This window comes from Musa acuminata, chromosome BXJ3-6 (assembly GCF_036884655.1).
Source record: "Musa acuminata AAA Group cultivar baxijiao chromosome BXJ3-6, Cavendish_Baxijiao_AAA, whole genome shotgun sequence".
Taxonomy (NCBI): Eukaryota; Viridiplantae; Streptophyta; class Magnoliopsida; order Zingiberales; family Musaceae; genus Musa; species Musa acuminata.
Window position 1 is genome coordinate 41,822,897 of NC_088354.1, and position 24,509 is coordinate 41,847,405.

At 36.8% G+C, this 24,509-nt stretch overlaps 1 protein-coding gene across 4 annotated transcripts; it reads right to left on the reverse strand.

The window, feature by feature from the left end:
* Positions 1 to 1,586: 1,586 nt before the first annotated feature.
* LOC135639417 (uncharacterized) lies at positions 1,587 to 23,472 on the reverse strand. Of its 4 annotated transcripts, none has more exons than XR_010496931.1 (10): positions 23,224 to 23,466; positions 14,355 to 14,498; positions 7,075 to 7,332; positions 6,565 to 6,879; positions 6,061 to 6,372; positions 5,634 to 5,873; positions 4,958 to 5,019; positions 3,328 to 3,826; positions 3,147 to 3,220; positions 1,587 to 2,037 (listed from the first exon to the last, which is right to left on the reverse strand). XR_010496931.1 is itself a non-coding variant. In XM_065153161.1 (9 exons), exons 1-8 carry the CDS (start codon positions 23,378 to 23,380, stop codon positions 3,359 to 3,361), a joined length of 1,956 nt encoding a protein of 651 aa, XP_065009233.1. In that variant the 5' UTR covers positions 23,381 to 23,466; the 3' UTR covers positions 3,027 to 3,220; positions 3,328 to 3,358. The 4 variants fall into 4 exon arrangements, 2 of the variants coding, with proteins under 2 accessions (XP_065009233.1, XP_065009234.1); XR_010496932.1 differs by lacking the exon at positions 23,224 to 23,466 and adding an exon at positions 22,861 to 23,057; XM_065153161.1 differs by lacking the exon at positions 1,587 to 2,037 and having other exon boundaries at positions 3,027 to 3,220.
* Positions 23,473 to 24,509: the final 1,037 nt, after the last annotated feature.

Genomic DNA, 24,509 nt, shown 5'->3' on the forward strand with positions numbered 1-24,509 from the left:
TATATCTATTCTCTGTCGATTCAAGGTCAAAGTTAATTAGTTAAACGCACACATAGTACTTAAAATCATGATTTTTCTTGCTGCATCGTGCCCCTTGCCAGTGGAAAACTGGCTTAATATGAGCCACAACATGGGGATTGTACCTGAAACATATATGTAAGAACATCCTAGAATATCTATATATGATAGGAGAGGTAAACTATCGTTGCCACAAAGAAGAATGGCAACCATGGGCTTCCTATTCTAGAAACATCTGTTTTTTATATGCTTTACTACATAAATACAGAGGCCAAATTAACATACCTGTTGGAATGAAAAAGCTGAAACATGATAAACATCTGAATACATCTGGTTCTGGTGCATCAGCAAGATTTGTCATTTCACCTGAAACAGATGCAGTATCCAACCTCTCAGCATCATATTGTTCTTCATGCACTTTCTTTGATGGCACATCATGCTGAATTTCTCTAACTGACCATTTCCTTTTTTGTAAAATCACTCTTTTTGTGATGCATGAGTTACAATTAGGACAGCACAAATCATGTGTATCCTGTTCCTCTAATATCCTCTCAAGATCAAACTCTATCACCTTCAATAGACTCTTTTTTTGGTACCATACTCTGTTCATGTACTGCTCTTTTGTCTTCACTTTCAGTAATTTCACTGCCATGTTTTGTCAATTGAGGTTTAAATTCTGGGCTTCATTTCACCAATTTCATCTGTCGATAGGAGATTATTGCATCACTGTGAATCTAAGAAAAGCAACTTCATATTATTCCTGTCGCATGCACAAGAAAGTAACCTAATTATCACATCAAGGGCTGAGAACAAATTATCACACAATTAATGTAAAGACCATGAAGACAAAGTCAAACCAAACCTCATTATGAAAGAATTGCATTCGTCCTCTTGTAGGAACTCATCAGATGAGGAAACAAACAAGTAAAGCTCACGAGGGATCCAAGTGGACCAACTCGCCCTTCCCCCAGACGCTAAGCACAGAACCATTCCGAAGAGATTCGCGATCTAAGAATTGAATTCCTAACAATGAAATGAAAGGCCGACCAAACTCTGACGCGTCAACCTGAATCCGACGCCACAGCATCAAGAACAAAGGGTTCAAGAAGAGAGAAGCAAAAAGGCATCTAGTTGACGCGAGGAAGCGAAACCCATATACAATTCGTTCGTCCATGGAGATCTAAAAGACCAAGGAACTCAATAAACCCTGCCGCCAATATCAAGATCAGAGGGTTCAAGAAGAGATAATAACCTAGGCATCTTGCTGACATGATGAAGCAAAAACGATACACAAACCATTCTTCCATGTCGATCTAAGAGAGCAAGAAACAGACCTACCGCCAAGATTCAGTGTTCTTTACCCATCACAACAAGAAATCCGATCCAAGAAATGAAGTAAGATGATAGACGGAAAGCTTCGGCAACAGAGCAGAAAACCACGCGATCGCTTGTATCTTCTAATTCCCGTTCCCGTAAACGATCCCAGATTCTTTCTGGGAAAACAAACGGATTCTTTCTGTTCTCAGACGTCGTAAAGGGCACCAGCAAAGACACGAATGGCGCTGGGAGGGAGGAAATGCTCCTCGTACAAATCAACAAAAGAACACGAGCATCATCGTCATTTCACAATGTTTCTTGTTTCTTGGTTTAAGGTGGCGACAGAAACGAATGGGACGGCCACCAAGAAGAAACCACACAAACCTTGGTCCGCGTCGTAATAGACGCTCCTCTGCTCCGCTTCCTCGCCGCTGCCTTCTTCCTCCGTCTCCGGCGATGCTCCACCGGGAGTTTCCACTGCGCTGGCGCTCCTCCTCGGGCGCCGCCTTGCTTCCACCAGCCCACCGCTCTCCTCCAACACCTCCCCGTCACCATCTCCATGTCTCTTCTCCAACCTCCTCTGACTCCAAGAAAGAAACCAAACCCACACCTCTCTTTCTCTCTCTCTCTCTCACATTTTGAAAGCTCGCCTGCTGCCTTTTAATTCCCGCCATTCCATCCGTCGGTCAAAGAATCACCGACCTGTTTTTTGTGACTTCAGGTAAGTATAATAAAAGCGCTACTAAGTTCTAAATTATGATATCTGACTTGATTCAAATTGTAGTTTCTTTTTGTTATTTATTGCAGCAATGAAATGATCAACAACAAATTCATATATATATATCTAAGAAAATCTTGACAATCATGTCAATACATCTTGCTTTCAAAATTAATAATTCAAATTGCAATATTATCCCAGGTGATTCTCTTATTATTTTGCTCCGGTCCGAATATCCATCCTCATATGATAATTGGCAATGGAAGATAAATACTTGAAAACATATTATTTACAACCTCATATTAAGACTTTTAAATATTTTTAAATTATTTCTTTATATATATATATATACCATTAATTTATAACTTATTTTCAATAAAATCTTTTTATTCTTTATCTATAACATTTTTTTCTTCATATATATATTTTTTCTCCTCTTCTTTGCCAGAAGTGATATAAAATTACAAAAAAAAAGATGATTAAATCAAACAAACCAAATAACGAAAAGAAGGAAATAAAAATAATATTTTTTATATTTATTACAATGATAAATATTTTTAAGATCGTACATTCTAAAATAGTCAAGTAAATACTATCTTCTAGGCCAATTTTATTAACCTAGAAGATGTTATGTTTCAAACCTTTACAAAATAAGTGCATGAGTGATGAAGAGAGTCAACAGTAATAGGATAGGATCCACAGGCAACAATTATGAGGAAAAAAAGTAAAAATAGAACTACAATGATTGTGAATAGTATAATAATAATTTATTAATTTTTTAAAAGATTATAAAGAGTAAGAGGATTATGAATAATAAGATGGGGACTCTAAATAGTATTTAGAGCTCCTTGACAATGTTGGGAACAGTACGAAGAATTCGGCGTCCGTGATCGGTTGGCCCTCACACAAACGTTCGCAAACCCAAACTTTGGCCCATTATACTCGTCTACGATTCGTTTGCACTATTCATTCGTCCCAACCAAATATGTAATTATAGCGATAGAAAAGACCAATTATGTAGTTACTGTCAATTGCGTCATCACTCAAGACTATGAAATCATAGTAAAGCTAAAACAAAGAAAAAAAATCTCACTTGGACAGCTGCAGCGAGTGCACAGCGATTTTGAACGACCAGATCGGCATCATCCCAAGTCCTTCGATGCACCCCTGGCGCACCAAAAAGAGTAATTTTTGAGGACAACATCCCCGAAATCCAACTGGATAAGAATAAAGCATATATTATCATCTGGAACAGGTGTACTGAATGATCATACCTTCACGTCTATCAGTAGCAGGGTTCCATCATCAATAAGATGTCCATGATGGTTCTCTTAAGTCTTGACACATAAGAGTGGGAGGTGACTGAAGAGTTGTCCCATGATCAAACAAACCAAGCTTCTCAAGTAACTTGTCGATCATCATCCCAGCCAGATAGGAAGGACCACATGCTGATACACCAAGAACTAGGTAGTAGACCATGGTTTTTACGTAGCCTTTTTGTGGTTTAACATGGGCCTTACATAAGGCCAGCAAAGCTGTGCATAGAAGAGATGATGCAGCAACAGCCATGAGCTTGAATTCCTTCTCGTCGCTCCTCCTAAATGAGAAACCATAAACAACAGGAGGGACTAAGCCAAATAAAATGTATGATATTGTAGCAACAGGAAAGTGCCGGCGGAAATTTGCTCTCCACCCAAGCAGTTCCCAGTAACGTCCACCTTGTTCATCTTTCTGTTCAGTAGCTTCATCTTGTGCAGTTCTAAGCTCAAAAAGCTGTGACAAAAAAATGCCCAAAGTAAGAATTGAGAATGCTTGCTTGAACTATATTAGCTGCTATCCAAAAGCCACACAGAGAGGTTCATCATTGAAGTTTCATGCAATAAACTTTTAACCTAAAATTTGTGCTTATGTGCAAAAGAGACTTAAAAGACACACTGGCTAGACAAAATAAATCATTTAAAATTAGTGGTGTGAGTACTGATGGAGGAAGACCTAAAAGACTTTATTCATGATACTTTTTGCTTCTCTTGCTTTGACTGGTGATATTGGCCTCACTAATACTTGGGACATTATAGCCTCTTACTAGTTGTTATATTTGCTGTCCTACATGAATTTATGTTGTTTATCGATCCAAAGAGCCCATGCTAGGAGATTACAAGGGAAATTGCAAGTATAGAAGATACACTCATAATTTATCAATAGGATGGGAGCAATCTATCTGCTTTACTTGCAAAACACTCGGATAAAACATGTCAGAAATCCCTCTAGCACCCATCCCTTTGGAAAATTACGAGTCTATCAAGAATAAAATCTGAGTTTTATACTATTTCAGGGAAATGTATGTTAATATTGGAAACATAATGAAAACTTGACTTTGACTAAAGCACAATGTTGTTCAAGTAATAATGCCATACAAAGAAGCAAAATGTGTGCCATTGAAGCCATTGGCTTATATTTCCAATATTAACATACATTGAAGCCATTGGCCATTGGCCATTGAAGCCATTGAAGCCATTGGCCATTGAAGCAAAATGTGTGCCATTGAAGCCATTGGCCATTAGCTGGAAAAAAAAAGATGCCTAACAAAAAATAGCCATACTTGGAACTCTCCACATATTTATATGATTCTTGCAACTACTCCATGAGAACACCAGGACAACTCTCATTTTATGGCTTTTTGATTATCAATTGATCATAGTTCCTGAGATTAAATTCTCCTTCATATATCGGCATTCTAACTGTTGTTGTCAGGCTAAAAACAACTTGGATAGATCTTTTCCATCACATAAATTCACGAACAGTAGAAGCCTTAAACAGGTCAGTTTCCTTGAAATATGAAAAATACTTTTATCTTTGAAAGAAGAGGCAAAGACAAAAAAAGTATCATCTAAGAAATCAACTTACTTCATGGGTAATTAAAAGAAATCCGCCAATCAATTTTGCCAACCCTAATGCAACAATTTTCACTGCAAAAGAAAGTAATAATTACAATAAAGTGTAGAGAATAATGAACCTTTGCCTCCGGGAAAATAAAGGTAAGGAAAAGAAAACCAAGAGTGTCATCAACATAATGCTAGTGTTTTTCCAAAATTGAGTAGAAAATTATAACGAATGGTCGGTTAGCAATTTCATTTATCTACCTAATTCTTTCCAGACTAAGGAGACCTACATTCTTTATCATGGAAGTAAAAACAATTATTTTAGCAGTGTATGAATTTAGTTAACACTACAATGTGGGATGAATGTGCAACATAACATAGCAAAACTATGCAATGTATTACTAAATAAAATTTTCTAAAATTACCAATCTAATTACTTAATTGAACAACACAATAATAGATAGTTGTGAACTTACCACCAAGATCTCATCCCACCAGAGTTAACTCATTTTTAAGTCCACCTATGTGTACCAAAGAATTAATGATGTGCATCCTATGTTACTCCATAAGCATATTTAAGAATATGACACTTGATGTCAATCATGCTCCCCCCACCACGGCCCCCCCCCCCCCCCCCGAAAAAAAAAGGTCGACCTAATTACTCTTGAAACTGAGATAAGGATATTGATCTTGAAACTTACATGTTGAAACGTCAGCACCAGCTGCTGATGACACAACAGCCAGGCTAGTAATTGATTCATTCAGACCTCCATATACAATGCTTTTTAGTATATCCCAGTCATTGCTTATTTCAGTATCTCTGGCAGTTTGCTCTGCTACATTAATCCGAACATCTGAATGTGCCAACACTTCCGTAGTACTTGTTTCTGAACCTTGAATTATTTGGTCACTTTGAGAAGTTATTTTATTAGCATCAACTCCTGCACGAACAAAAACAAAAGCATAGAGATGCTGTCACTTCGAACAACTTCAGATAAAGTTCAAAGCAAATAAGGACATAGTCGGTCATCATAAGTGTTGTATATGCGCTTAAGCTACACTCAGATAATTGTTTTCACAATTTAGCATTTTACTCTTCATAATTTTCAGGTTATCAAAGAAATTTACCTGAGTCATCTTTCATTCTGACATCATTATCATTAACTCCATCGTCAATTAACTCTTTGATCTGTTTCATAGCATCCGAAGTGGATATGGTCTGAGTGGAAGGATCCTGTAGTTCTGGCTGATCCTCCGTCTGTTCTTTGTAACTAACACTAGAAGGTCCACTAAGCCTGTAATTGCTTATTTCAGTATCTCTGGCAGTTTGCTCTGCTACATTAATCGCAACATCAGAATGCGTCAACACTTCAGTAGCATTTGTTTCTGAATCTTGAATTATCTGTTCATTTTGGAAAGTTATTTTAGAAGCATCAACTCCTGCATGAACACAGACAAATGCATAGAGAGCTGTCACTTCAGACAATTTCAGATAGATAAAAGTACAAAGCAAATAATGACATAGTAGGCCTCGTAAGGGTTGTATATGCTAGCTTAAGGTGCACTCAGATAATTGTTTTCACAATTTAGCCTTCTACAACTCATAAATTTCAGGTCACTAAAGAAATTTACCAGAATCGTCCATCATTCTGAGTCTGACATCATTTTCTTTAACTCCAGCATCAATTGACTCTTTGATCTGAAACATAGCTCCTAAAGTGGTTATGGTCTGAGCAGGATCATGTAGTTCGGACTGATCCTCCATGTGTCCTTTGAAACTAACGCTAGAAGGTCCACTAAGCCTGTCATTGCTTATTTCAGTATCTCTGGCAGTTTGCTCTAATACATTAATTCGAACATCCGAATGTGCCAAAACTTCAGTAGTAGTTGCTTCTGAACTTTGAATTATCTGGTCACTTTGAGAAGTTATTTTAGTAGCATCAACTCCTGCATGAACAGACGAAAGCATAGCAAAGATGTCACTTCAGACAATTTCAGAGATATATAGTTCAAAGCAAGTAAGGACATAGTATGTCATCTGTGATCATAAGTGTATATGCTGAGCTTCAGCTACACTCAGATAATTGTTTTCACAATTTAGCCTTCTAGCATTCATAATTTTCAGGTCATAAAGAAATTTACCTGAATCATCTCTCATTCTACCATCATTATCTTTAACTCCAGCATAAATTAACTCTTTGGTCTGAATCATAGCTTCTGAAGTGGATATGGTCTGAGTGACAGAATCATGTAGTTCAGGTTGATCATCCGTCTGTTCTTCAAAGCTAACACCAGGTGGCCCACTAAACCTGTCATCGCTTATTTCAGCATCTCTGGTAGTTTGCTCTGTCGCATTAATCCGAACATCTGAATGTGCCAAAGCTTCAGTAGCACTTGCTTCTGAACCTCGAATTATCCGGTCAATTTGAGAAGTTATTTCAGTAGTAGCATCAACTCATGAATGAACAAAGACAAAAGCATAGAGAAGCTGTCACATCGGACAATTTCAGATAGATAAAGTCCAAAGAAAATAAATGAAATAGTATGTCATCATAAGTGTTGTATATGCTAGCTTAAGCTACACTTGGATAATTGTTTTCACAATTTATCCTTTTACCATTCATAATTTTCTGGTCATTAAAGAAATTTACCTGGATCGTCCCTTACAGTGATTTAAAAAGGCGCTCGGGCGAGGCGAGGCGAGGCCCGAGCGCCTCGCTTCATTTCCAGGCGACGCGCTTCAAAGAGATGCTGCCTGGGCGCTCGCCCGAGCCCAGGCGTCGGGCGAGTGCCTGGGTTAAACTAGGTGACCGAACCAACGTTTGAGGTATGGTGACTTCCCCAATATCAGCGTGACTTCCCCAACCCTAACCCTGCTCGTCGTTCACGCTACTGCTGTCGTTGCTGCTGTTGCCGCTCTCGCTGCCGCTGCTCGCTGCTACCGTTGCCGCTGCTAGTTGCTATCGCTGCCACTCCCACTGTCGCCGCTCGCGCTCCCACTACCACTGCTACTGCTGCCACGGTCTTCGCTTGCCGCTCCCGCTGCTGTTACCGTTGCTTGCTGCTACCGTTGCCACTGTCTCCACTCGTCGCTTCCGCTGCTCGCTGCTACCGGTGCCACTGTCACCGCTTGCCGCTCCCGCTATCGCTGCTGCCGCTGCCACTATCATCGCTCGCAGCTGCCGCTCTCGCTCTTCTCAGTCAACATCCTCGGTCTTCCGACTCTTCCCTTATACTCTTCTCCTCTTTCGATAGTATATTGTTAACGGTATACTGTATACTAGCAATAGTATTTGTATTTATTAGATTAATTTAATAACATATTTTTATTTAAAAATTTAAATAATTATATTTATTAATTATATTATATATTTTTATATTTTAGCGCCTCACTTCGCTCAGGCGAGCGCCTAGCGCCTCGGGCGTTTTTGGACCTTAGCACCTTTTGGTGCCTAGAGCTTTTTAAATCACTGGTCCCTTATTCTGACATCTTTTACTCCAACATAAATTCACTTTTTGGTCTGAACCATAGCTCCTGAAGTGGATGTGATCTGAGTGGCAGGATCATGTAGTTTGGATCGATCCTCCATCTGTTCTTTGAAACTAACACTAGACGGTCCACTAAACATCTTATCTAGAATCATTCAAAATATTAGCATTTTGGATAACAAATTTGCATCATATACAAATTAAATATGATTGTGGTCAAATAAGTTATCCAGCTGAAGAAAAGTACACGGACAAGTTCAGATACTTGGATAAAATCATCATATGCACATAAGTGACAAAATATTTCTACAACTGCTGAAGAAGCAAGCAAAGGTTATGCATAGGAAGATAAAATTTTATTGCTAATTACTTAAGTTGACATAAATGTCAATTATTTGCTGGTCATGAGAAAATATAAGGTAATGCATAGCACAAAGATGAACAGGTAAAAAGAATATTAAGAAGAAATACACTGTGTTACTAACTACATTTTAAGTTACTGAGAAATCTACCAAAACAAACAGAAAACAAAGATGTGAGTATTGACCATGACTAGCTCAGCAAATTTCCATCAATTACAACAAATTTGAGAAACTCCAAACATTTTTCAACGATGAGCTCCTAAATTTACAATTCCACATGTTTCAATATAGTCATAGAACCCAATTATAATAGACAAGAAAATATTATTATGGACTAAAGAATAGGTGCAGAAGCAAAGAGCCAAAGAGATGCATCACAGTCTTCTAACTAACAAAAAATGGACTTAAGGCATTTTAATCACATCATCCATCCGTGTTTAGATATTTCACATCCTTATATAAGTGCACGAGTAAAACCCTAAAAAACAATTAGAATTACAAATGCAGAATTAGGATCCTTTCCAGTTGGTATGGTGCAGTTCATCCCCAACACAGCTGTCCATTCACCCTTCAGCCATTCATGGGTATGCCCCACATGGCAGGATGGGCTCCATCCATCCTGTCACATCTAAGGGCTAATAGAAATGAATCGTTAAGATGAGATAATGGCTGGAAAATTGGAAAAATAGTCTATACAAATTGGATCCGTAAAAAATTAGAGAGGACAACTCTACAAGTCCCTGACAATTAAGTTGAGTTTAGTACTTCACTTTTATTTAAAAAATGAATAAAAAATCATAAATGTGACATATAGAAAAACAAATGTTAACCAGATGAGATATCGCCTTAAACATCAATCAGGAGAACAGGAAATGCATGCTAAGTTAAAGATGGCAAGATAATAAGCTTTTCTTTTTACAATGTCATCAAGAGATATGAATCGTCAGGCATTAATTTGTGAATCTCAATAACTGAAGATGCAAGATGTAGTTTATAGATTGAATTATTTGCAAAGCTCAAATATTCATATTTTATAATATTCTACCATATATAATTTTTTACCATTCTACCATATTACTCAGTGAAGGCTCAGCTTTTATGACTGACTACAAAAATTGAAGGTTGCAGTTACACGATTACAAGAATTGAAGCCGCAGTTATACTCTAAGCTTGTTGCTTGATATCATATAAATAAAATGTCTTGAAGCATGTCAACAGCTATAAGTCCATGTACCCCTTTTTTTATGCCTAAATCTCTTTGGAGTACAATATCATATCTGCATCAATTACTGCAGTGGCAATTCCATGATTGTCAAGTTTTCTTCCTGGTACAGTTGTACCAATGTTTTGCTTGTTTATCTGGAAATCATTATTTTATGAATTCCCACTCAAAATAACTATTGTAAGTAATCAGGATCAATAAGATACTGAAGATTACAAAGTACAAACAATGTTTTTACACACTTAAAGATAGATATAATATTTTCTATATTTTCATATGTGAAGCATCACTGGATTTGTTTTATAATATTTTCCATATATTCATACCAAGCAGCACTGAATTTGTTTATATACAAGATCTGAATGGTTATTTTTCTAGGAGAGTTGCACTAGTGTCAAGTTTCTGCACTTCCCAGTGAGGATGATGTTTCCCTGATTTGTTTTCCTTCTACAGTGGTTGGGCCTCCTGTGTATACAAAGAAATGCATATAGACACTTACTTTAAGTCATAATCTTTCACATTTAACTGATTATAGAGCCATTTAGGAAGATATATAATATTGGCAGGGATATGGAAGAAGCTGCAAACTGTTGGTTGCCACTAGTGAAAGATTGTTGTGATGTAATAACATGCAAGACACACTAGCAGGCAACTAGTGAAATTGTCTATTTTTCTAATATTATTCAGTGCATATATAAGTGATGACATTAGTGCTGATTATAAGTATTCAAAAAATTAATTACTTGTAGGCATCATTTTCTCCTTTTATAAGTTGATTTAATACAAACAGAATAAGTGGTTCTCTATTTAACAAAGGCAACATGAATTGATAATGTCCATGGAAGTTTCTGGGTGAATTCTTAGCTCGCTGGAAACCATGCAGGTGCAACATAATTCAAAACATATAAATTCAACAGTAATTTCATACGAAAAAGTACTAGGAAACATAAAAACTAAAAGATTCTTGATTCTTGTTGTATCCATGACATATCCATGTAAGATATTGATATTCATTGGACACTTCCTAGCACAATGACAGGCATTTAAGACATTACAAAACATGTATTAAAAAAACATATCTACACTAGAAACTATATACATATATGTATATGTATACATATACATATATGTATACATATACATATATGTATATGTATACATATATATATATTTATATATATAAATATATATGTGCAGGGTTCTCAATTTCGATGTGTACTGCCTAGTACGGGTAGTACATACCAGTCCAAGAGGATATCGGTACCAAGACGTATAGACCGGTACCACCCTGGATTTCGATCGTTACTGAGGTGTACCGATCAATATGCCTTGGCATGATAGATGAAAATATTTTTAAGATTTTAAGGTGTACCGTTGGTACAAACCGATATCCAAAACTTTGTTTTCTAGGGAAATCGCTCTTGTCTATTCACTATACTTTTTTTTTACCTGGACATTTGTTCTGCCTTCCCTGCTTATTGTAAAATGTTATAGCAACTATTATTAATTATATGGGTCATTTTTTGGGTCCTAAACATAGAGAATCATCATATTTATGGAAATGTGTGGAAACAATTGAGGCTGGTTTATAATTTCAGTAAAGTTCCTTCTTGCAGTTACCTAATGCACGCAAGTTACGCAAGTTAGGCTGTTATGAGCTTTTTTATAGAAATATCATGATTTCATGTATAATATGCAATCTATGTCTTTTCTATTTACTCAAACTGTACAGACAGCATACTCATTTAAGTGGATCTGCCTTTGTATTGATTTATATGTTTTTCTTATGCTGCATTGTAAAGGTTTCAATACTATAAGTTATCAATACTGTAAGGAATGATATGGTACTTCCTGCCTTTTCTAGGAATGGTCCTTCGGCATTGAGATCCAAATTTCCCTTAGCTCAAATTCTCACCTTAGAAATTGGAATGAGTCATGAATAAAATACTATCTTACCTATTATCCAAGATATGGTTTTAACATTGCAATTTGATCATTATTAATAATTGTAATTTGAGAAGTACCAAATCTTCCTTTTTTTTGGTACAATCGCAGCTGGTCATGTTCTTTTCTGTCCCCTTGGTGATCTTGATATTTATCGTTGACAGTGTTCTGTTAGGGTGTGTGTACTACTATATCAGCTATCTTCATTTGTTTTCTATGATGAACCTACTTATGTTGATGATGTATTCATAGATAAATCAAAATTTTGAAATGTTCTTTCTGCTATATCGACCAAGATGTTGTGATCAGTAATTTAGATTGTTGCCTAGAGTTGTACAAATTACTGCAATAATCATCAATATGCAGCTAGACTTGCTAGTGAAACAATTAAACGTTTCAGAATTACCAAGTCTAAAAGAATATAAAGTTTTTATTAACAAATAAATAAATAAATACTTATCGGTATTGATCTATAAGGTCCAGAATTGGTCCTTAGTCAGACTGGTAATACTGGAGGTCTGTAAATCCATCTCTGATAGTATTATGGACCTTTAAAATTAATTTGTTATTCAACCTCTAATTCAAAAACTCATGTAAAAAGAACTATAAATGGATATAGATAAATTAATAAGCTTTATTGTGAGCAAAGTTTGATGTACCGAAGCATACCGCTTGATACGAGTGGTACATACTGGTCCAATAGAGGACCGGCATAGGCAGTATATTAGTACACCCTAGTATACCTTGTGTCGATATGCTCGGTATGTACCATACTAACAACCGATCAGTATACCGATACAAACCGGTAATGCGAACCATGTTTATATGTATGTATATATACATATATATATACATATGTATATGTACATACATATATGTGAACCGAGTATTGACAATAAGAATATTATCCTTAATGTTTCATATAAGTGATTGAAGTGTTTCTATGAATATTGTTCAGGGAAAGCATTTTTTTTAATACTGTTAGTATGTTGCTCATGCAAATGATTATTATGCATCTCATGAATTGCACATATGATGATCATATATTGTATAAATTGTTCAAATTTTATCTCCATATATGTAATACTAGAAAAAATGACACATATTTATTTAATTTCCATATCCATGTTATGCTTTTGTTTTATTAAATTAGTTATCCCTACAGCCCCACTACTTAAGGAGATAAGGCCACATAAGTTGATCTTTCCCAATTCCCATATAAGGCTGCATATAAAATTAATAGTAATGACTATAGACCAACCTAGTTATATTCCAATATTAATTTCTTAGTTCACTTTAGAATAACAAACCTATCATTCTTTTGAGAAATGATTTGAGACTTTAAAAACTTCAAAGCACTATGCAGCAGGGTCTGCCGTACCGAACCATACCACCCGGTACGGGCGGTACGTACCAGTCCGACAGGTTGTCGGTACGCGGACCGTCTGTTACCGGTCCGAGTGCACTGTAGCACTGTAGCAGTGCACTGTAGCACTATAGTGCTGTTACAGTACTCGGCACACCTGGGTATACCGCTCGGTATACCGTACCGTACCGGTACCGAGCCCGGATCGAAATACCGGTACGGTACGGTATTACGAACCTTGCTATGCAGAGTTATGGGAGGTGATTCTTTCTTCTCTTTTGTATGAAGTCATCGACTCTTCTAACGGTGGTAAAAGATTCACTGGGCTTTAAAGCTCCTAACAACCTTAGAATGGCATAAGATTCACTCCAGCTTTCATCAATAATGGGTATGATGAGTAATGTCCACATCCCCAGTTGTGTTTTTTTATCAACAAATTTACAGTAAACGAATATATGATGAAAGAACATCAAATCCTAGCTTCATAACAATTGACTAAAGAACAGTAACTAACTAATACAGGAAAATAATATAATCTTAAAGAGACAAAACTGTGAAAGCTATCCACAGAGTCAGATCAATTGACCAAAAGGGAATTACAAAAATAGAATTTGCAAGAACAAGAAATATCTTTTGGGACCATCAGAAGTAGTTGAAGGTAATTAGGCAAACCATATCCATGTTTCAGAACTAATGAGAGATCTAAACCCAACTCAGAAATTCATCAAGAATATGTAGCCAGAATGAAAGAAGTTTGTTCATTTAATAACATGACCAAATTAAATGGCATCTCAATTTCCATCTGACACATAACACAAAAGGTAAATTTAAATGGAGGCAACCAAACAACTCAAGACAAGATCTTAATTATCTTTGAGACTAATAATTCATTTATTTTGTGGGATTTACACTAATTGCCAGTCACATGTTTTACCAATGCAACAAGTTAATTACTTAGCATGATAGATCTAAGTTATTAGGATGAATTTAGACCAAGTGTTCGCTCCATAAATCACAAAAAGATGCAATAGAAACACACCTGGTTCGCTTTCTTTCGTTTTGCTTCTATCCACTTTAAAAATAGAAGAAATCCAATTTATCTTCTTCTCGGGCACTTGCTCTGAACTTTGCACATGAGTATCCTTTCCTTTCTCAAATATGTGAAATATGTTAAAACCACCCTCTGTTCAGAATACAAAGAGAGCAACCATTATATCCATTTCCCATCAATTCAAGGTTGAAGCTAATAAGTTAAAAGCATGCATAGTACTTAAAAGTTAAAACTTAAAACCATGATTTTCCTTGCTGCATCATGACCCTTGCCAGTGCAAAACTGACTTAGTATGAGCCACAATGTGAGGATTGTGCCCAAAAATGTAAGAACATCGTAGAATATCTGTATATTACAGGAGTGGTAATTTATCACCATCACAAAGCAAAAGGCCACTACAGGCTATCTATCCTAAGAACATCTGATTTTTATACACTTTGTTAGATACATACAGAGGCAGAATTAACAGGTGCAAACCTGTTGGACTGAAAAAGCTGACACGTGATAAACACATGAATACATCTGGTTCTGGTGGATCAGTTAAATTTGTCAACCTGAAACAAATTCAGTATCCAAAGCACCATATAGTTGTTAATGCACTTTCTTTGATGGCACATCATGTTGAATTCCTCTAACTGACCATTTCCTTTTGTGATGCATGAGTTACACCTAGGACAGTACAAATCATGTGTATCTTGTTCCTCTAATATCCTCTCATGATCAAACTCTGTCACTTTCAGTTTACTAATTTTTGTACCATAATATGTTCATGCACTGCTATTTCATCTTTGCTTTCAGTCATTCGCCATGTTTTCATAATAACATTGTGAATTTGACCCATATTCCATCTTTGTATCTATTAAGACATAATTTGCTTTTTCAAGGTCCTTTTGATCATTTATCAAATGAGATTTAAAATCTGATCTTCCATTGGCAACTTCTTGAGAATTAGCAATCTGATCATCCTGTTTGGGGCTTCATTCCACCAATTTCAACTGTGACTGCAGCATGGGCTGCCATATATTGTACACTAAATTTGTTAATATTGATGTTACAAGTAACAGTAGCTATAAGATCATAAATCAAGGACTGCAGTTTTGGCTGGTTCAGCTCGCACTGACCGATATATACCAGTTGGAGCCCATACAGACACAGACCACCCCTATTTTGGGCAATCCATTTCGGTCTATTAATGAAGAAAAAAAGAACTTAAAACTTGAATTAGAGCTTGCATTCTCTTCTCCATACATGCGGAGCTCCATGAGCCACCATCATCATCCTCCTGCCATCCGCTGCCACTACCTCCCAGCCGGCCACCAACATCAACCTTGGATATGCTTCCTCCTCTTCCTCCATCACCTCTTCTTCTTTCTCTTCTACCTCCTTCATCTTCTTCTTGTTCCTCCATCACCCTCTTCTTCATCTTCGTTCATCGCCTCCACTTCCTCCTCTTTCTTCCTCTTCCTCTTTCCTCCTCCTCTTGTTTCTCCACTGCCTCCTCTTCCTCCACCACCTCCTCTTCTTCCTTCCTTTTCCTCCTCCTACCTCTTCCTTCTTCCTCCTCTTCCTCCACAGCCATCTCTTCCTTCCTCTTCTTCTTCTTATTCCTCTTTGAGTCTCTAATACATGCCGGTGTACCATATATCGGCACCCAATACTGGTTGGTATGTGGTATGTATTGGTCCAATCGGGGACCAGTATAGTACCTTGGTACGAGATTATGATCCTTAAAATAAACAACAATATAAAGATTCACAAGATGAAAATTCTGGTTTCTAGTAAGTAGGAAAAAAACAATGATGAGAAGTTTCTTTTGGCATTAATGAGCATCAAAATGATGAATATTCAACTTTTTGTCTTATGATATTCAACATTTTGCCTTATGATAGACACAGACTGCCTTTATCTGCTTCTCTTAGACTTAAGAAGATCATGGACATAGTATTATCTCCTTGCACTAAATTCATATAATAGAAAATTAATGTACCTTTATTCAATGAGACAAAATGATTCAAGCAGTCTTAGTGATTTGACATCCATCATCACTTGATAGCTACCTTCATGATTCTAAATATGATGTCTATCAGGACCAACTAATGGGAAGGTCCAAGTGCAGTGAGACACTTCCATACTCCTTCAGCCAAAGAAATAGAAAAGTACCCATATGCAAGGTTTGTTGTACCGATGCGTACCGCCCGATACGGGCGATATCTACCGGTCCGATAAGATACTGATACGCAGATTGTCGTCTACCGGACGGTACCGGTCACTTCACCTAATATCAAGCGATATAGGATCTGTACCAGGCAGTAACGATTGAAATCCGACCATTACCGACCTATACCGGTCGATACGCTCAGATTTCGACCGTTAACGATTACTGGCTGAGACTACCCTATTTCAAATGGTCAATTTAACCGTTTGAAGCTTAGAATAGATATTTAAAACCTTTTCCTCCGTCCTCTTTCAACTCATTTCACTCTCTCAATCTCTTAAATTCTCATAAACTCTTTTTCACTCGCATCTCTCTCTTATTCTCACATTTTCACTCTCCTAAACTCAACAAAGCATACAGTATATCAATACATTGTCGTGGGATCAATTTTACGATTGGGTCCGACAAACATATCATATTGATATAGAGATACATAGGATCGAGGACCCCGATCCACTGCCCGTGGAGTCTCGCCGTTCTTTTTTGTGGTAGAACTAGATATATTCATCGATTAATTACTTAATTCATTTGAATTTTAAAATTTAAGTTATATAAAAAAAATAAATTATAAAATTTAAATAATTTCCTCGTAGATAACTCAATATTAACATAAAAATGATCTGGAACGAACCATAAAGGTACTCCTTAAAGCTCAAAAAGATATATAACATTATTCTTCCCTAATTTATATTAGTTTTGCTAAAATGATACTAAATTTATATTTATTTCTAACTTAAAAACCCTAATCTAACTTTTTTCTATTTTTAGAGGTTTTTTTATGATTTTGGGCGTATCGTTGGTATGCCCCAGCATGCCGTCGGTACGCCTTGGTATATACCATATAGAGTAGGGCTCGGCACGTCGATACGAACCGAAATTTCAATCCTTGCTCGTATGTTCCTCAATCACCAAAAGAGAACTACTCTAGAATGAAAAAGAGAAAAGCGAGCAATTGTATGTTTCACACAGTGATTTAAAAAGGCTCTCGGGCGAGGCGAGGCGAGGCTCGAGCGCCTCGCTAAACTTCCAGGCGGCGCGCTTCAAAGAGGCACCGCCTGGGCGCTCGCCCGAGCCCAGGTGCTGGGCGCTTCGGGCGAGCGCCTGGGTTAAACCAGGTGACCGAACCAGGATTTTAGGTCTGGTTCGGTCTCCGGTGGTTAGTTGGTTCAATCGAACCAACTAAAACCGATATCTGCTGTCGCTGCCCAACCTTAACACTGCTCTTTGCCGCTGCCGCTCCCACTGCTCGCAACCGCTGCCGCTGTCGCCGCTCTTGCTCCCACCGCCGCTACCGCTGCCTCCTTACACTCCCGCTGCCTCCTTACATTCCCGCTCCCGCTGCCGCTGCCTCCTTACACTCCCGCTCCCGTTGTCGCTTCCTCTTTTCTCAATCAGCAGACTCAGCACCCCCTTACACTCTTCCTTCTTCTCCTTCTGTATACTGTTAATATTGTTAGGTTTATTTGAAATTATTAATTTTCAATACTGTTAATAGATTAATAATATATTATTTTGATTTTAATACTGTTAATTTTTATTTATTTGAAATTATCGTTAGGTTTCAAGATAAATGGCAAGTGTACAGAGCAACTCAATAGAGTCTCTAATGGCATCAAAAAAAGATCCTGCATGTAAGTATAATTATCTGAAGGATCCGAAAGATCCTAATGCAGTGACTTGCATATTCTGCGATAAGACTACTAGAAATGGTATTTTTCGTATAAAACAACATCTAGTAGGAAATTTCAAGAATGCAGCAGCTTGTAAAAAGTGTCCACCTGATGTAAAAGAAGAGTTGCTAAGTTTTATGAATGAAAAGAAGATACAAAAGAATGAATCTTAAGGGAACCAGAAGATAATGTTGAACATCTCAGGGATGAAGAAGAAGATTATTCTATGAGTATTAACCCAAGTGGAAAAAAAGTATATGACAAAAAAGGAAAAAAAATTATGAGTACTAAGAAGGGTAAAAAAGGACCGATGGATCTATATATGTTTCAAGGATCCTAGAAACAACAAGGGCAAGCAGGAGGCTCAAAATTTAGACAAAAAAATATATGTGATGCTTGTGATAAAGAAATAAGAGGAAGAACAATTCAGCACATTGCTCGCTTCTTCTATCAGGCTGATCTTCCCCTTAGTACAACTCGTTTAGACAGTTTTAAGGATATGATTGAAGCTATTGGAAGATATGGTGCAGGATTAAAACCTCCAAGTTATTATGAGATGCGAGTTCCATTATTGTAAAATGAGTTGACTTATACAAATGACTTGCTAAAGGGTCATAAAGAATTACGAGCAACACATGGTTGCTCTATTATGTCAGATGTTTGGACTGACAGGAGGCGCAGGAGTATAATTAATTTTATGGTTAATTGTTCTTTAGGGACTATGTTTGTGAAGTCAATAGATACTTCATCTTTTGTAAAATTTGGAGACAAGATATATGATTTACTTGACAACTTCGTGGAAGAAATTGGAGAACAAAATATCGTTCAAATCATAACCGACAATAGAAGCAACTATGTATTAGTTGGTAATATTCATCTTTTGAATTTGTTAATTATTTTATCTTCAATTAAATGTGTTAAACTCTTAAGTCTTATCATTTTTGTTATCCTTTGTCTCATGTAAATTGCTTGAAACAAAAAGACAACACTTGTATTGGACTTCATGTGCAGCACATTGTATTGATTTAATGTTGGAGGATATTAGAAAGATCTTAGACATCAAGAAAACCTTAGAAAGGGTAATTTTTATTGTTGGATTTCTTTATAATCATATTGGGGCTTTGAATATGATGAGAGAATTTATAGGGAACAAAGAATTAGTGAGATATGGTATCACCCGATTTGCAACTTCATTCTTGACATTATAGAGCATGCATCGTCAAAAACATAATCTGAGAAACATGTTTACCTCTAAGAAATGGGTGACAAGCAAATAGACAAAAGAAGCAAAAGGCAAGAGGGCTGCTAATATCATCTTAATGTCATCCTTTTGGAATCATGTAGTTTATATATTAAAGGTAATGGGCCCTCTTGTTCAAGTCCTTCGGTTGATGGATAATGAAAATAAGTCTGCAATGAGATATATTTATGAGGTTATGGATAGAACAAAAGAGACGATTAAAAGATATTTTAATAAAAATAAAGAAAAATATGAGAAAATTTTTACATTCATTGGCGAAAGATGGAATTGTCAACTTCATCGTCCCTTACATGCAGCAGGATATTATTTGAATCCTGAATTCTTTTATAAGATTAAATCTGTTAGGTTTGATGCATAAGTTTTGGATGGGTTATATCAGTGCGTTGCAAGATTAGTTCCCAGCCTTGAGGTTCAAGATAAGATTATTCATGAATTATCTTTATATAAAAATGCCGAAGGTATTTTTGGAATTCCAATTGTCGTTCGATCCAGGACAACTACGTCTCCAGGTATTAATAATTTGATATAATTAATTTCATATATATTATGTTACTATGTTATTGCTAATAATAACATAAATTTTGCAGTTGAATGGTGGAGCCTATTTGGAAATTCCACCCCGAACTTACAGCAATTTGCTATCAAAGTACTTAGTTTGACATGTAGTGCTTCGGGTTGTGAGCGAAACTGGAGTGTCTTTGAGCATGTAAGGATCACTAAATATTTTTGTTTTAATTTATTTATTTATTTAGATAGATGTATTAATATATTTTTAAATTATATGACATGACAGATTCACTCGAAGAGAAGAAATCGATTGGAACATCAACGATTGCACGATCTTGTTTACATAAAGTATAATCAAGCTTTGAAAGCTCGTTATTATTTGCAAAATAGATTTGATTCAATCTCATTACAAGATATTGATGATTCAAATGAATGGTTAGTAGGAGAAATGGGTACTAACTTGTAAGATGCCGAAGACGAGCTTGTATTTGAATATGATAGATTGACATGGGGAGATGTGACAAGAGCTTCAGGTGCTGAAGAATTACAAACATATACAAGACAGATGACAAAGAGAAAAATGAGTGCAAAAGCATCAAGCTCGGCTCCTGCTATTGTTGAAGACATAAAGAATGAAACATATCTTGATGAAGAGGAAAGAGTCGAAGGACAAGAGGAAGAAGACGAATTCAATGAAGATGATTTGTGTGAAAATGATGATAATATTAATTATGATGAATGACTTTGATGTAAAATTTTATTGTTTTGAATTTTGAAATTTTTTGTTAATGTGACATTATGATTTTTTTAATTTAATAGCATATTTTTATTTAAAATTTTAAATAATTATATTTATTAATTATATTATATATTTTTATATTTTAGCGCCTCGCTTCGCTCGGGCGAGCGCCTAGCGCCTCGGGTGTTTTTTGATCTTGGCATCTAGCGCTTTTTAAATCACTGGTTTCACACTCTATTTCTTATATTTTAAGCCTAGTGGTTGTTTGTAAAATTGATCACAATACTACATGTAGTTATGCATTTTTTTTTTAATGAAAGCAAAATTCTAAATAATTTCTTCTGACTCCCATAACTTACGAACATCTCATTCTTTGCAAATAAGGTTCTCTACAATGATATTATATGTAAGGTTTGCAATTTCGTATCATACCGGAGTATCAAGATCAGCTTGATACGGTATGGTACGAGTATACTGAGCAGTACGCTCTGGCGTGTGTGTGTGTATATATATATATATATATAATAATAATAATAATAATAATAATAATAAGGGCCACGACGCCTCGTTTCTTCTCCCAGCGAAGCCTCGGTGACGTCGTTGCCGAGGCTTCTTCTCCCCGCGCGGATGAGAAGTCGCGGACGATGCCGAGGCCTCGTCACCTCAGACGAGAAGTAGACGACATCTCATCTACGACGTCCGACAAGAGAGGGCAGCGACGGATCGAGATCGTTGAGGGAGAGCGACCCCGGATCTCCAAGGTCTCCCTTTTCTTCTCCCTCTTCTTCCTTCTCCCTCGACTAATACCGCCCCGTAGCGGGCGACGACAATCAAAATCGACTCTCACCGATCGATTTAGCATGGTGACGGGGCGGAAACAACCTCAATTGACGGTACCGCCCAGTAGCGAGCGGTCCGTGTACTGCCGACGGTATCATTCGAAATTGAAAATCTTGATTATATGGTATCGTGAACAACAAATTCAACACCAAGTCATTCAATCTCAAATTCATTTAATTTCAGTACCTTGATTTTATTGAAGGAAATCTAATTTCAACATCTTAAAGAGGTTAGTTGATTGTGCAATCAGGACTTTTTGCACAAGCCACCCGATTGATATTGTTAGACTAGACACGACAAAACAAAGGCAAAGAACCTAATGCCATAATGATATTGTTAGACTAGACACGACAAAACAAAGGCAAAGAACCTAATGCCATAATGAAATAGTTGGTAATGTCTGAACTAAGAAATTCCGTACTTTAATTTGTTCAAAGTAGAGCTCAGATGCATTTATAAACTGCATGCTAAAATGTGAATGAAGTTGTATAAAAGAAATATACATACTTGAAAAACCATGGCATAACTGATTGGTGGTTAATTAGACACTAATTGTAGATGGTAGAATGCATATATCTCCATAAGAGATTATCAAGCAAAGCAACTTCCTATTAGTCATGTCGGATGCACAAGAAAATAACCTAATAGTCACATCAATGGCTGAGAACAATTATCACACAATTAATGTAAAGACCATTAAGATAAAGCAAAAGAAGTTAAATAAGATGGCAAGATTTATAATAAATATTCATATCTCCTCTTCGGGATCAGATCGCAATCTAGCAAACCTCTCTATAAAAAAATTGCATTCATCGGCTCGTGTGCGTCAGAGGATCTCATCAGATGAGGAAACAAAGAAACAGAGATCATTAGGGATCCAAGGGAACCAACTCGCCCTTCCCCGGATGCTGATCACAGAACCATTCCGAAAAGGATTTCTAACGAAGAGATTCACGATGTGACGACTGACATCCGAACATTGAAATGGAAGACTGCCGAATCCCTGAAGCGTCAACATGAATCCGACGCCGCAGCATCAAGGACAAAAGATTCAAGAAGAGAGAAGCAAGACGATATCTGGTTGACATGATGGAATGATACCCATACACAAACCACTCTTGCATGGAGATCTAAAGGACCAAAAACACTCGTTAAACCCTGCCGCCAGAATCAAAATCAGAGGGTTCAAGAAGAGAGAAGCAACAACAATATACAAGCCATTCTTCCATGTAGAGTCATGTCTCAAAGATCAAGAAACTAACCTACCGCCAAGATCCAGTGGCGTTCTCCCATCACAACAAGAAATCCGATCTAGGTGATAAAAGCAAGATGATAGACTGCATGCAGCAGCAAGAGAGAAGAAAACCCCATGATCGCTCGAAGCTCACCATTCCCATTCCCAGGGAAGAATGAGGACAAGGAGAGGATCAAGAACGGGAACGAGCGAGCGACAAATAACAACAGAAGAGGGTTTCGAGGAAATCGATGCTTTCTGTCTTGGCATTCTATACTCACTGCGCCAGGGCATCATCGTCATTTCATAATTGCCCATTTTTCTTGGTTTCGAGAACCAAAAATAGAAAACGGAATAAAGACGCGAAGAGAGACGGCGAGGCTATACAAACCTTGGTCCTCGTCGTAATAGACGCTCCTCTGCTCCGCTTCCCCGCCGCCGCCTTCCTCCGTCTCCGGAGCAGCTCCACGGGGCGTGTCCAGCCCACCGCTCATCTCCTCCAACTCTTCCTCCACGTCCTCGCTCTCCATCTCCATGCCTCTTCTCATTCCTCCTCCAACTCCAAAAAATAGTCCACGCGCACCTCTCTCTCTCTGTCTCTCTCCTTCGGAAAGCTTGCTGCTGCCTTTTAATTGCTGCTCCATCTATCGGTCAAAGAAGCATCAACGTTGTTAGATCTTGTAGAGTTCACCTACAACATTAATACTTCGGTGTTATTGATGTGCGTATATATGTCTTGGGAAATTAATGCAAGATATGTTAGTCTATATCATGACCACAGAGATGGGTAGTCCATTTCACAGCCAGGCTTATTTAAGAAGCCAATCAACGGTCCATGTGATTTGAATGTCTTTGGAGACTGGGAGTTGACACAAGCTTCGACTTAAGTGTGTGTGTGTGTGTTTTTTTTTTGCTGTTGTTTATTGCAGTGATAATATGGTCAACAATTTTTATTTGATTTTTGTAAGAAAACGAACATGAGAATGGTAGTTTAGAGCATATAATTTGCACAGCTCCATACGTCAGCAATTATATATATATGTTCTGTGATTGAATCTTGTACTCATCATTGAAAAGAAACATATAAATTATAAATATTTAATATTATATATATATATATATATATATATATATATATATATATATTCATTCTATTTAGATCGTCCAAATGTGCCAATATCGTTGGCATATATCTAAGATCTCCAGAATATCATTTCTAATTATGACTGAAATTAAAATATAAATTATCTAAATATATTTGCACTATTCGTAGAGAGTTTCTAAAAGATATTACTGGAAATTATAGTCTTAACCAACAATTAATTTGTTTATGATGTTCAGTAGAGATTAAATAATAGTGACAAGTATAATTTTGGGGTAAACAAACCAAATACAAAAAATTTTCTGTTTGGAGGGATGCATTTATGCCTAAGAAAATAATAATGTCTCGGCCGAACGGTCTGGACCCGAGCCAATGTTAGCCAACTCAAAATTTTGGCCCATATATTTCATTTATCCAACGTATGTAATCATGATGATTAAAGATCCATTCATCTGTTGAGTTGGAACCCATTAATTCAAAATATTTTAGTACCCAAATCATATAATAATAGAATAATCGACATATTCATTTGTTCAATTTGAATAATTGACTTAAAAAATATTTTAATACAAATT

Excerpts from the sequence above, each read along its gene's own strand:
- LOC135639417 (XM_065153161.1), bottom strand. The coding sequence starts at position 23,380 with ATGAGAAGAGGCATGGAGATGGAGAGCGAGGACGTGGAGGAAGAGTTG. Across the intron at positions 14,499-23,223 it reads CTATTACGACGAGGACCAAG|AGGGTGGTTTTAACATATTT; the intron begins GTTTGTATAGCC and ends TATTCTGAACAG. Across the intron at positions 6,373-6,564 it reads CAGAATGATGGACGATTCTG|GAGTTGATGCTTCTAAAATA; the intron begins GTAAATTTCTTT and ends GTGTTCATGCAG.